A 13,652-nucleotide genomic window follows, 5' to 3' on the forward strand; every position below is an offset into this window, starting at 1 on the left:
TATATGCTTTTCAGGTTCTTTTCCATTCTAGGTTATTGAGAGATAGTGAATACAGTTCCTGTGCTATACAGTAGGTCCTATCCAGTAGTGTGTATCTGGGAATCTCATAGTCCTAATTTATTACCCTCTCCAAGCTTGTGGCGACAGCTTTACATCAGCCTCCAGTAAAGGAAAAGATTTACCAGGAGAACTTAATCTTGTCTGAACGTCTTATGTTTTCCTTACTTCCTGTTGGCACAGAAGGTGATCCGTTAAACTGTACATGTAAAACATGTCTTTGTTTTTATTCTTTTGTGAAATATTTCATATGCTGATTTTCCAAACATCGAGGGAGAGAAATTGACTTCTAACACTTGAAAGTTCATGGATCAGGGCACTCCATTCAAACAGGGTTTGTGCAGAAAAAACACACTTTTGGCCCGCAGTTCTACTTTCGGGACATTTATTCCATACAGCCCTGGATGATAGAGACCAAGATTTATAGCTGGTGATTTCCTGAATAACAACCCAGATAGCAAATGCCTCAGCGAAACAACTTTCATATGCTCTGTAAGACACAAAGTAACACAATGGCATGGTCCTTTTGTCTCCAAATTGCTATGAGGTGGTGGTTTTGGGTTTTGTTTTGTTTTTGTTTTTGTTTTTTTTTTTTTGATTTGTTTACTGCGTTTGGTCTCTTGCAAGACAAAATGACATTAATTATTTTTCTTTTTGGCTTGAACCTAAAATTAGAAAAATTTCACCTTTCTCTCCACTTCATCCTTTTCCCAGTCTCCTCTCCCTCCTTCCCCCTTGGATCGGACCTTGTGCATTTACACACAGAGCTACTTATGGAAACCATCATAACGCAAAAAAACAAAAACAAAAACAAAACAAAACAAAAACTGAGAAGAGACAGCTTGAATGATAGATAATTCCTTTTACCTCCATTTTGTTTCTCTGTGCCTATTGAGTGATACAGATTTTTCCTGCAGAGAGAAGGGAAAGCAGTAATAATAGGAAGGAGGAAAATGACGGAAGAAGATGAAGTTTTCCAGCAACCTTGAAGAAAGATGGTCATACGAGATAGCTTCACCTTTGGTTTGGGATGAGACGTTCACGTGTTGGTATTGCTTGGTGTTGGGGTTCAGTAGGAGAAATGGGGGAGAAACAGTAAATGCGAGGACAGCAGGAAGAGACACAGGTCAACTGTGCTTTTTGTTTCTGTGGGGTTTTAGACCATATTTGAGGATTTTTTTGGTTTGTTCGTTGTGGGTTTTTTTTTTTTGCCACATCTGCAGCATATAAAAGCTCTTAGGTCAGGGATCAGATTCTCGCCACAGCAGCAACCCAAGCCGCAGCAGTCCTTAACCCACTGAGCCACCAGGGAACTCCAGAGGTGGGCTTTTGATAACATGAGGTCTTTCTAGCTTTATTTCATGTGTGCATACTTTTTGTACTATCTGCCCATAAATCTTAGATGTATAGATCTGTGGATTAGAATTGAAAGTCTAGAAGTAATTTTTCATGGTTACAGTCAGTTGATTTTCAACAAGGGTACCATGGCAACTTAATGGGGTCAAGTATAGTCTTTTCAAAAATGGTCCTGAGACAACTATATATCCACATTGAAGAGAATTTGGACCCTTACCTCTCACCATATACATGAAATAACTCAAAATGGATAAAAGATCTAAATGTAAGAGTTAAAACTATAAGGATATTAGAAGAAAACATAGGTAAATATTTGTGACCATCAGTGAAGCATATTTTCTTAAACATAACACCAAAGTAAAAGCAAGAAAAGAATAGAGAAATGGGAATTTGTCAAAGTTAAAAACTTTGTATACTTCCAGAGACACTGTCAAGAAAGTGAAAAGACAGTATATAGAATGAAATATTTTCAAATCATACATCTGATAAGAGATTTGTATATCAAATATTAAAAACTGTTGTAACTGGATTATTTAAAAAAAGACAACTGAAACATGACCAGTGGGTTTGAAAGACATTTCTCTAAAGAAAATACACAAATGGGCAATAAGCATATAAAAAGATGCTCAATATCAGTAGCCATCAGAGAAATGAAAATCAAAACCAGAGAGTTCCCGTCGTGGCGCAGTGGTTAACGAATCTGACTAGGAACCATGAGGTTGCGGGTTTGATCCCTGGCCTTGCTCAGTGGGTTGACGATCTGGCATTGCCGTGAGCTGTGGTGTAGGTCGCAGACATGGCTCAGATCCTGTGTTGCTGTGGCTCTGGCATAGGCTGGCAGCTATAGCTCCGATTAGACCCCTAGCCTGGGAACCTCCACATGCTGAGGGAGCAGCCCAAGAAATGGCAAAAGATAAAAAAAAAAGAAAATCAAAACCATAGTGAGATGCTACTTTGCATCTATGAAGATGGCTTTAATCAAAAAGACAGCTGAGTGTTTGCAAGGAGCTGGGGAAATTAGAGTCCATACACACTGCTGGTGAGAATGTAAAATGTTGCAGCTGCTTTGGAAAATAGTCTGGAAGTTCCTAAGAAGATTAAACGTAGTGTTACTTTATGAGCCAGCAATTCTACTTCTAGGTATGTACCCAGGAGAAATGAGAACATACGTCCATGCAAAAACTTGCACACTAGGAGTTCCCATTGGGGCTCAGCAGGTTAAGGAGCTGACGTCTCTGTGAGGATGTGGGTTTGATCCCTGTGGGTTGAGGATCCCAGCGTTGCCACAAGCTGCATAGGTCCTAGCTGCAGCTTGGATTTCACCCCTGACTGGGGAATGTCCATATGCTGCAGGTGTGGCTGTAAAAAGCAAGCAGAAACCAAAAACTTGTACCCTAATGTTTATGGCAGCATTATTATTCATGATAACCAAAAGGTGGGAAAAAACCCAGATGTCAATAAACTGATAAATTTACTCAGCAAGAACAAGGAATACATATTACTCAGTAGTAAAAAGGAATGCAGCACTAAGGCATTGTACACCATAGATGAACCTTGAAAACATTATGGTAAGTGGGAGTTCCCATCGTGGCTCAGCGGAAACGAATCTGACTACTGTTCATGAACATAGGTTCAATCCCTGGTCTCACTTAGGATCTGGTGTGGCTGTGAGCTGTGGTCTAGGTCGCAGACATGGCTCGGATCCTTTGTGGCTGTGGCTGTGGCATAGGCCAGCAGCTGTAGCTCTGATTTGACTCCTAGCCTGGGAACCTCCATATGCCATGGGTGTGGCCCTAAAAAGATGGAAAAAAAAAAAGAAGGAAGGAAAGAAAGAAAGAGAAAGAAGGTAGAAGGCCACAGATGACCACATATTGTATGACTCCATCTATGTGGAATGTCCTGAATAAGCAGATCTAAGGACAGAAAGTAGATTGGTAGGTTGGGAATTTGGGAGTAAATTGGCTGTACTGTTAATGAGTTACAGCGTTTCTCATTGGAGTGATGAAATTGCTCTAAAATTGACAAGTGATGGTCTCATAACCCTGTGACTTTGCTAAAAATCTTTGTGTCGGACGTCTTAAGTCCTCTCTCTCTTTTTTGCTTGATAAGTCTGGCTAGGGGTTTATCAATTTTGGTGATCTTTTCAAAGAACCAGCTTTTCGTTTCATTGATCTTTGCTATGGTGTTCTTTGTTTCTATTTCATTGATTTCTGCTCTGATCTTTATGATTTCTTTCCTTCTAGTAACTTTAGGTCTTGTCTGTTCTTCTCTCTCGAGCTGCTTTAGATGTAAAGTTAGTTTGTTTATTTGAGATTTTTCTTGTTTCCTGAGGTGGGCTTTTATTACTATAAACTTTCCTCTTAGAATGGCTTTTGCTCCATCCCATAGGTTTTGGAGTGTCGTATCTTCATTGTCATTTGCTGCTAGGCATTTTTTAATTTCCTCTTTGATTTCTCCAGTGATCCATTGGTATTTAGCAGTGTGTCGGACATCTTAAATGGGTGCATCGATGGTGCGTGAATTCTCTCAATAAAGCTCTTACTCAACACAACAAAATCATAACACAGTGTCATGCAGAATTCCATTTATAGTTTGAGACTCATGAACTCAAATGCAGCTCAGGGTTTTCAGCGGCCTGTTCCAGGGCATCCAGTTAGTGCTTGCAGAGCCAGGCTTCTTGAACATCAGGCCAGCTGTTTCTGTTGTATGATTGTTACAGAAAGTTTGACCCCACCAGACTGTAAAAATCACACTTAAGGAATTTTGGCTGGGTCACAGCAGCTTGTATACCAGATAAGCCACTGAAGTTGAGGTTGGCAGTAGAAGTTTAGTTCTTTTTTCATGTAAGGTTCAGTAGCATAAGGTGAGGATAAAGGGGTACAGGGGGTCTTTGACCACACAGTTTCTCAGGGACCCAGGCTGATGGGAGTTCTTCACCTTTTCTTTCAAGGTTGCCAAGGGCTTTAGCATCCAGCCAGCATATGAGGGAGGGAGAGAGGGAGGCTCACTCATGGGAAGCCTTCGTGGGGCAGGTCTAGGCGTGGTGCTCACCATTTCCTTTCACATTCTGTGCTCCTGTCCCAGCTGCTCAGCTCCACACAGACACCGAGGGGCTGGGAAAGTCAGGCCCTGACCAGCAGCCACCCCCAGCTGTCTCCTACCCCAGGGATGAACCATTTGGTTTCTTGCTCCAGTTCTCTGCCCTTACACTTTTGAAAAACAGATCCAGGAGTTCCTGTCTTGGTGCAGCGGAAATGAATCCGACTATGACGCATGTGGTTGCAGGTTTGATCCCTGGCCTTGCTCAGTAGATTAAGGATCTGGTGTTGCCGTGAGCTATGGTGTAGTTCAGAGACATGGCTGGGATGCTGCCTCGCTTAGGGCTGTGGCGTGAGCTAGTATCTGTAGCTCCGATTAGACCCCTAGCCTGGGAACCTCCATATGCTGCGGGGGCAGCCCTAAAAAGCCAGGAAAAAACCTAAAAAGCAAAACAAAAAGACAGATGCAGAGGAATTCAGGCCATGTGATGACTGTGTACTAGTTTAGGAGTTGGCATATCATGGTTCCCGCTTCCTTGTGAGGTTTTTTAATACGGTTAGAGCAGCCTAGCTCGTTTTTGGTTATTCTGTCAGCAGAGTTTACTGCCTGTTCTGGAAGAATGGTCTTGCTATTAGTCCATGTTTATGAATCACATGTGGACTAATAATTTACATGTTTCTAAGCAGTGTATTATGAGGAGACTCTTTGAGATCCTGTCTTGGATCTTGCCAGAGCTGTCAAGGAGGTGACTCCATTTAGATAGACTCTCAGCTCCGCATACCTGGAGCCCACTTGCATCAGCATCCACAAGACGCAGCCCAAGCCATTTATCACATATCATTGCGAAGTAGATGGCTGACAAGAAAGAAGTTCCAAGGGAATAAAGGTAACCCGAGGATATTTACTCTTTTTTTTTTTTTTGTCTTTTTGCCTTTTCTAGGGCTGAACTTGTGGCATACGGGGGTTCCCAGGCTAGGGATCGAATAGGAGCTGTAGTCGCTGGCCTACGCCAGAGCCACAGCAATGTGGGATCTGAGCTGTGTCTGTGATCTACACCACAGCTCATGGCAACACCAGATCCTTAACCCAGTGGGCGAGGCTAGGGATCAAACCCGCATCTTCATGGATATTAGTCAGGTTCATGACTGCTGAGCCACAATGGGAACTTCTCCTCTCTCTTGAGAATTTTTTTTTTAAATTTTATTGAAGTATAGTTGATTTACAATGTGTTAATTTCTGCTGTACAGCAAAGTGATTCAGTTATTCTTTTTTCATGTTCTTTTCCATTATGGTTTATCACAGGATCTTGAATATAGTTCCCTGTGTTATGCAGTAGGACTTGTTTATCCATTCTGTGTATAACAGTTTGTTTGCTAATCCCCAAACTCCCAATCCCATTCCTCCCCCCCCCCACTCCCACCCCCTTCCACCTTGGCAACCACAAGTCTCTTCTCTGTATCTGTGAATATGTTTCTGTTTTGTAGATAAGTTCATTTGTGTCATATTTTAACTTCCACGTATAAGTGCCATCATACGGTATTTGTCTTTGTCTGACTGACTTAATCTCTAGTTCCATCCATGTTCTTGCAAATGGCATTATTTCATTCTTTTTATGGCTGAATAGTATTCCATTATGTATATGTACCATATCTTCATCTGCTCATCTGTCCATGGACATTTAGATTGTTTCTATGTCTTGGCTATTGTAATTAGTGCTGCTATGAACACAAGGATGCAGGTATCTTTTCTGAATTACAGTATTTTCTGGATATATGCCTGGATGTGGGATTACTAGATCATATGGCATCATATGATCATCTATTTTTAGTTTTTTGAGGAACCTCCACACTGTCGGCTGTAGTGGCTACACCCAATTAACATTCCCCCAAAGGTGTAGGAGGATTCCCAGAGAAGCTGTTTGATGTCTTTCCATTCCATTGTGTGGTCTTGGCTAACATCTGCAAATGGTAATTCCAATAGTACCTTTCCTTACTGGGTGAGCTTGAGGATTAAATGATAATCCCCATAAGTATTTATTTATTTTTTGGTCTCTTTTTTTAGAGACGCACCCACAGCATATGGAGGTTCACAGGCTAGGAGTCAAATCGGAGCTACAGTCACCAGCCTACACCACAGCCACAGCAACGCGGGATCCGAGCCACATCTGCAACCTACACCACAGCTCACGGCAGCACCGGATCCTTAGCCCACTGAGCGAGGCCAGGGATCCAACCTGCAACCTCATGGTTCCTAGTCAGATTCGATTCTGCTGCGCCACGACGGGAACTCCCCCATAAAGTATTAAGTGCAGGTTCTAGCATAAAATAGTGCTTAATAAACCCTAGTTATCATTGATGATAATAGCATCTTCTTTTGACTTTCGAGATAGTGAAACATTGATGCCTAATGTTGCAAAAATGTTACATTTAAAAGTCTTTGGCAATGTCCTAAAATATTTTATGATGTAATTGTGATGCTTGGAAAACTTTTTTCTTAAGCAGTCAGAATCTTTCATTTAATAACAATCTGTTGGGTACTCATTATCTCTAAATACATTTCTAGGACAAAGGAATTATAAAAAGAAAGAAGAGATAGCCTTGGCCTTTGAGCACTTCATGATGCCATAAGTATGAGCAATGGCTACATTTTAAGTAGGCTGTAATTAACCTACGTTTTTGAAATAATCAGTATTTTCAGCCAACTGCACAGATACTCTATTGCAGACAACAATAAATGTGATAATATTTTTAAAAATAAGCCCATATCTAAAATACCCTATAGAGTTGTTTTTATTTTAGCTTCCTTTCCCTTGGTCTCAAATGTCAGTTTAACTCCCTGGGTTCCTACTACCAATGGTCAATTTCCCTCTCCCCACCCTTCACAAATCTGCATCCAATTATAGGGTTATTATAAAGCAGTTACATATTATTGTATAAAAAGCAGAGGGAGCACTAGGAGCCAGAGAGCATGACAAACTAGGTAATTAAGGTCATTACTTGAAAACAATTGCGTTTTAATGTGAATTAGCATAATGCTGTAATTTGTAGTTTATTTAGATTAGAAACTTGGTCCAGTGCAGTGGCTTTAACTTGGCCAGATTTTTATTGTTGATTTTCATTGTTATTGCTTTCTCAAATTGGTAAAAATATATCCAGCCTCTAGTATTCATTTGAAGCAAGGCTCATGTAAACCACATATCCCTTGTTCATCTCGTGTTTGTTATGTGAAAGCCAAGTTTATTATCTCATTTGACCAGTTCCTTGTTCTCCCAGTTTCTGCAGCGCCCCCCCGCCCCCAGCCCCCCTAGGTTGTTCAAGCTGGGAGGGATCTTATCACCCATCCTGCTCACCCCCTACTCCTTTCACAGAGAAGAAAACGGAGGCACAGAGGGCTTAGGGGACATGCCTGGGGTCACACAGTAGGTGGGAAGCTGAGTCCTGGTGGGGAGAGCTCCCTCCACATTCGGCCCCTCCTCCTGGCTGGGAATATCCTTTCCTTTGACCCCTCTGCCCCCACCTTCTAAGCTGTCACCAAGTCTTGTTTGGTTTCCTTGAAATGTCTCCTGCTTTCCTCTCTTCCCATTTCTTCTTGTCTAATCCTGTCCCTTAGCTCCTCACAATAGGAGAGGCTGGCGGAGCGCTTTGTCTCGGGAGCATCCATCACACAAGATTAATTTCCCCTAATTACCACTGTGAACACACATGTCACTTCTCTGTGGTGAAGCTGCCAAGAGCTCCCGGCTTCCCGGGGCAACAAATAGCATCACTTCTCCTCTTGCACCAGGTCCTCCAGAACCTGAGTCCATGTCTTTGCTCAGCCTCATTCCTTTCTCCCCACGAACCCCAAAGGCCAAAGTCTCCTCTGGGTTTGCCCCGTGTGTCAGCTCCATTTCCTTGATGTCGTTAGTCTGTCCTGCTCCCTGGCTCCTAGTGCTTCCCCTGCTTTCCAAATATCTCTCCCCCTTTTTAGACCAAATCCAGATTCCACCACCTTCTCATTGTTTTCCCTTTCACTCCAGTGCCCTCCCCCCCTTTTTCCCCAAACTTTTCCTTCTTATGCCGTAACCGTAGCATTGGCTGTAATAGCCTCTCTTACATGGCTCTCTGGATTTTCCATGCATCTGTGTTGCCTTCTCAGTTACATTTAATGCTTTTTTTGTTTGTTTGTTTTTGGTCTCTTTAGGGCTGCACCCACAGCATATGGAGGTTCCCAGGCTAGGAGTTGAATTGGAGCTGTAGCTGCCTGCCTATGTCACAGCTCACAGCAACACTGGATCCTTAAACTGCTGAGCAAAGCCAGGGATCAATCCCTCAACCTCACGGTTCCTAGTCGGATTCGTTTCCGCTGCACCACGATGAGAACTCCACATTTAATGCTCTTTGAAGGAAGAGCTTCTGTTTATGTTTTTCTCGTATACTCAATGTTTCACATTGCCTGCATAAGTGATCAGTAAATACTCCGTGCTGATGAGGGACTTTTTGAGCTTTTGGAAGATGTTGTCCAGAGCCACAAGCACTTCAGACCTTTTACAGCATCCAGGGCTTGGATCAGGATCGGTTATTGATACTTCAGGGCTTCCCGGACTGCCCAGTGTTGATAGGATCAGCCGCTGTTGCGTGTTAAGATCCTCTAAGGGCATGGGCTAGATAGGGGTGGAGCTCACAGTGATAGTTGAGGATTCGGTGGTGGGTTAGTGAGAGCTCGCACCCCTGCCCCTTGGGTCCTACACTAGGTACGAGTTCCTCAAGAATGGGTAGCAATGGCATTACCCTCTTCGCCCTGGGCAGATTCTCAGCAGACCATTGTGAAATATGAATTGGCCTGGCTCCCATCCCACTGCCTGTCCTTGAGCCAGTATTGACCTTGGTGCTTTGTTTTCTCCAATGCTGGCCCAGTGTCCTAAGTCTTAATCTGATCCTTTTTTTTCCCCCAAAAAAGATACTTTTTCAGAACCCAGTAAATAGCTTCCCCCAAAGGTAAGCATGTTGTAATAAGTCCCTGATACTGGCAGAAGGAATATGTCTTATGTAAAGAAGACTGCATTCGGCGGTGGGGGGGGCGGAGGAATGTGCTGGGGGTGTGGGATGGGAATCTTATAAAATTGGATTGTGATGATCATTGTAAAACTACAAATGTAATAAATTCATTGAGTAATAAAAGTAAGTAAATAAAAATAAAGAAGACTGCATCCGCTTTCTGAATTTTGATGTCCCTGTTCCATGCTTTCTTACATTTCCTGGTAGTCATTTCAGGTTGCAGATTTTACTGTGCCTTAGATGACACTCTCCCCACAGCGTAACCCCTACAAGAATGTCCTCCACAAAAGGCTCATAAACTGGGGACTGTTCTGCTCTGTAAAGTCAGCCAGACTCATTCCACCCATCCAAAATGTGATGTGGATTTTTTCCTCTTTGGCACAAGAGAAAATTGGCAGAGACTCAGTTAAAGGTGAAATTGGCCAGCTCCGGGGTGACAGTGAGTTCAGTGCCTCTGGGCTTGAGGTCCCCTTGTTCAGCTCGTATTCAGAATCCTTTGTCCTACCCAGAAAGTTCTCTGTTCCCATCTGGGACCCCTAAAGCTCTTTCCCATCCTTCTGCCTTTGTTAATATCTCCATCCCAGGTCGTAAAATTCTGTGTCTCTTCATTTGTACAACGTTACCAACTGGAGTCACTTGAAGGGTTTTTTTTTTTTTTTTTTTTTCCCACCTTTAGGTGGATGGAAGTCTGCTTAGTTGAAGAATTGCCGCCAACCACTGAACTGGAAGAAGGGCTCCGGAACGGCGTTTACCTTGCAAAGTTAGCCAAGTTCTTTGCCCCCAAAATGGTATCGGAGAAAAAGATCTATGATGTGGAGCAAACACGTTATAAGGTAACAGAGATCTAATGGGTTTTGGCCTCTAGCTCAAAGCAAAAGTCCGGTCTTTCCTTTCCTTTTAGTGTTTCTATAAGGATTTTGTAGGGAGTAAAGGGGGAGGTGTCCTTAGGCTTTGAAGCCTGTTACTAATCACTCCTGAGGCAGCAGCAGTTTTTAAAGCAAAGCATTTTTCTGTTTCTGGGCTGAGGCTGAGAGATCTCAGATTTGTGGGGCTTCCCCACCCCCACCCCTGTTATTGCTTCATGGAGGTCATTTTATTAGCACCAGTAAATACAAAAGTGGGGGCTCTCTCCCCCTCCTTTTTTCACCACCAACACAGTTTATTGCTCCCCTTGTTCTCATCAAAGAATCAGGTACCCAGGTGGGACTTGAACTTGTGGCCCTAAAGGGTTAGGGGCAAGGTGATTTAAAAAAAAAGAAGTACTAATAGTGAATAGTCAGGGACTCCTTTCCATTTGGTGTTTAAAACAAAATAAGACAAACCTTTTTGTATGCGGCTAGTTTTAAGAACTATTTCATGGCTAATTTGGGAAGGCATGTAGGAGGAAAAAAAAAAACCAAACCAAAATAAACACCAATTTTGCATTAATTTTAAAGATGCTGATATTTTACAGAGACATGTTTAAGTATTAACAGATAAAGTGGTACATCCATGATTTGCTTCACGTAATTGGGAGGAGGGTAGACAGATGATTCAAGACTGGCCATGAGTTCATAATTGTTGAGATTAGATGAGAGATGCAAATGAGTTCATTATACTATTCTGTCTGCTTTTTTATGTTCAGAATTGTCCATTAAAAAGTGAAGGAGATGCAGTCCTGTTGTGGCTTGGCGGGTTAAGAACCCGGCTAGTGTCCATGAGGATGTGGGTTCCATCCCTGGCCCTGCTCAGCGAGTTAAGGCTCCAGCGTTGCCATGAGCTGTGCTGCAGGTTGCAGCTGCGGCTCAGATCAGGCATGGTTGTGGCTGTGGCTGTGGCTGTTGCATAAGCCGGCAGCTGCAGCTCCGATTCGACCCCTAGCCTGGGAATGTTTATATGCCACGGGTGAGAACCTAAAAAGCAAACAAAACAAAACAAAACAAAACAAGTGAAGGAGAAAAAAGTAAACACTAACCCCAAAGGCCCCTTCATTATATGTGTCTTCAAAAGAGGATTTGAAACAGTGTACTGTTTCCTTCAGGAATATATGATCTCTTCACCATTTCAGATCAGAATTTCTAAAGCTTCTTTGAAACTTGATTCTTTATTTTCTTAATCTATTGTATTTGGGGCTTTTTATGTCAGTATTTTCAAGTATCCTTAAAAGTTATTTCTCTTAAAACTTCAAGGATAACTTTAAGTATAGTTGAAAAGGGAGTGATTTTCTATGTATCGCATGAGTCACACCAGTTGTTGTTATGGCAAAATTTATTTTTCAGATACGTATATTGAATTCAGAGCACATGTTTGACTAATGATTTAGGTTAACAGTAGACTAGATGAATTGGCATCTTTTTTGACAAGTCTCTTTTCATGATCGTGTCTAAGAGAGAACTGGGCAGAAGTTTCTGCCTTGAATCATGTTATGAATAAAAGTGTTTGCGTATGTTAAAATAAGTTTGAGTGCATTAAGTCATGTGTTTGTTAATTCTAGATGCTTCTCCCTAGAGTGAGTTTTCAGCCTTTTGCAAGACTTTAATGAAACAAGTGACTTAGCCAGCCAAAATTAAAGGTTTTTTTAATTTTGAGAAATATTTTTACAAGTTCAGAAAAGCACAGAAAAAATTTATTTGTATCCCCATTTAAAAAAAAAAAAAAACATTTGCCCACATTTAGAGCATGATTTTTCTTTTATTTTCCTTCTTTCTTTCTCCCTTCCTTCCTTCCTCCTTCCCTTCCTCCCATCCTTCCTTCCTTTTTTGTCTGTTTTAGGGCTGCACCCTTGGCATATGGAGGTTCCCAGGCTAGGGGTTGAATTGGAGCTGCAGCTGTTGGCCTACACCACAGCCACAGCAACTTGGGATCCGAGCTGCATCTGATCTATGTTGCAACTTGCAGCAATGCTGATCCTTAACCCACTGAGCGAGGCCAGGGATTGAACCCGCATCCTCATAGACACCGTGTCAGGTTCTTAACCTGCCGAGCCACAATGAGAACTTCTCTTTTATTTTCATTACTTTTGTAATGGTTGTTACAAGATCTTAGCCTATCAGTACTAAGAGCCCTGTACATTTGATGGTAGAGTGAAAATGCAGTTGGCTGAAGCCCAACTTGATAGAGACTGTGAGTACTTTGTTTTGATGTTGGGGATGGGAGAATCAGGCTGGAAAAAGACCTTCAGTGATGGTGAGCCTCAGAGTGGAGGGTGGGCTGATGCTCCCTCCCCCGCACCCCGGTACCTTATAAACCTTGAATATAAGGGTCTCCAGTTCAGTTCTGGACACCTCACAGCAACCTAAACAGGTACTGCTTCCTCCTAGCATCAGAGATCCTGTTATTTGAATAACTAGCACCTTCTTTTTGGGATGGGAAAGGGGAAAATATTTCCAGTCTTTTGTTACAAAATAAAGTTCCTGTGGAGCCTAGGGAATGATGACATCCCTGAGCAAACCATTGTGAGAGAGGGAAGTATTCTGTTTTGCCGTCCCCCGTCCCATCAGACCCAAACTGGGGTGCAAGGAAGAAAGAAGTGGAGAGAAGGGAGGTGGCAGATGGAGGGGGGTTGATGCCAGCTGTGATGTGGGAGCAAACATGGCACAAATGGAAACCAGCCCTCTGTTAATTCACTGGGGAAAAGCAGGTTCTCTTTCTCTCCTTTAATTAAGTCCCTGAGAGTGACTGATGACCTCAAATGGGACTTTTTAGTGATTGGCCTTGTAATCATAAACTTTTTTTTAAGGATTTTTTTTATTATAGTTGATTTACAATGTCCTATCAATATCAATATATAGCAAAGTGACCCGGTCATACATATATATTTATACACACATACACACACACATTCTTTTTTTTTTTTTTTTTGGTCTTTTTGCCTTCTGTAGGGCCACTCCCGTAGCATATGGAAGTTCCCAGGCTAGGGGTCTAATCGGAGCTGTAGCCACCTGCCTACGCCACAGCCATAGCAATGTCAGATCCGAGCTGCATCTTTGACCTACACCACAGCTCACGGCAATGCTGGATCCTTAACCCACTGAGCAAGGCCAGGGGTCGAACCCACAACCTCAGGGTTCCTAGTTGGATTCGTTAACCACTGCGCCACAACAGGAACTCCTATACATACATTCTTTTTCTCACATTATCCTCCATCATGTTCCATCACAGGGACTAGATAGAGTTCCCTGTGCT

General features: G+C 42.5%; 1 protein-coding gene across 1 annotated transcript in view; it reads left to right on the forward strand.

Annotated features, from left to right (window-relative positions):
• IQGAP2 (IQ motif containing GTPase activating protein 2) overlaps positions 1–13,652 on the forward strand; it is a 338,102-nt gene that overhangs the window by 157,433 nt on the left and 167,017 nt on the right. Inside the window, 1 exon segment of the mRNA XM_047778139.1 lies at positions 10,165–10,321. Coding sequence (XP_047634095.1) covers positions 10,165–10,321 — 157 coding nt within the window.

This window comes from Phacochoerus africanus, chromosome 4 (genome assembly GCF_016906955.1).
Source record: "Phacochoerus africanus isolate WHEZ1 chromosome 4, ROS_Pafr_v1, whole genome shotgun sequence".
In the NCBI taxonomy this organism is placed as follows: Eukaryota; Metazoa; Chordata; class Mammalia; order Artiodactyla; family Suidae; genus Phacochoerus; species Phacochoerus africanus.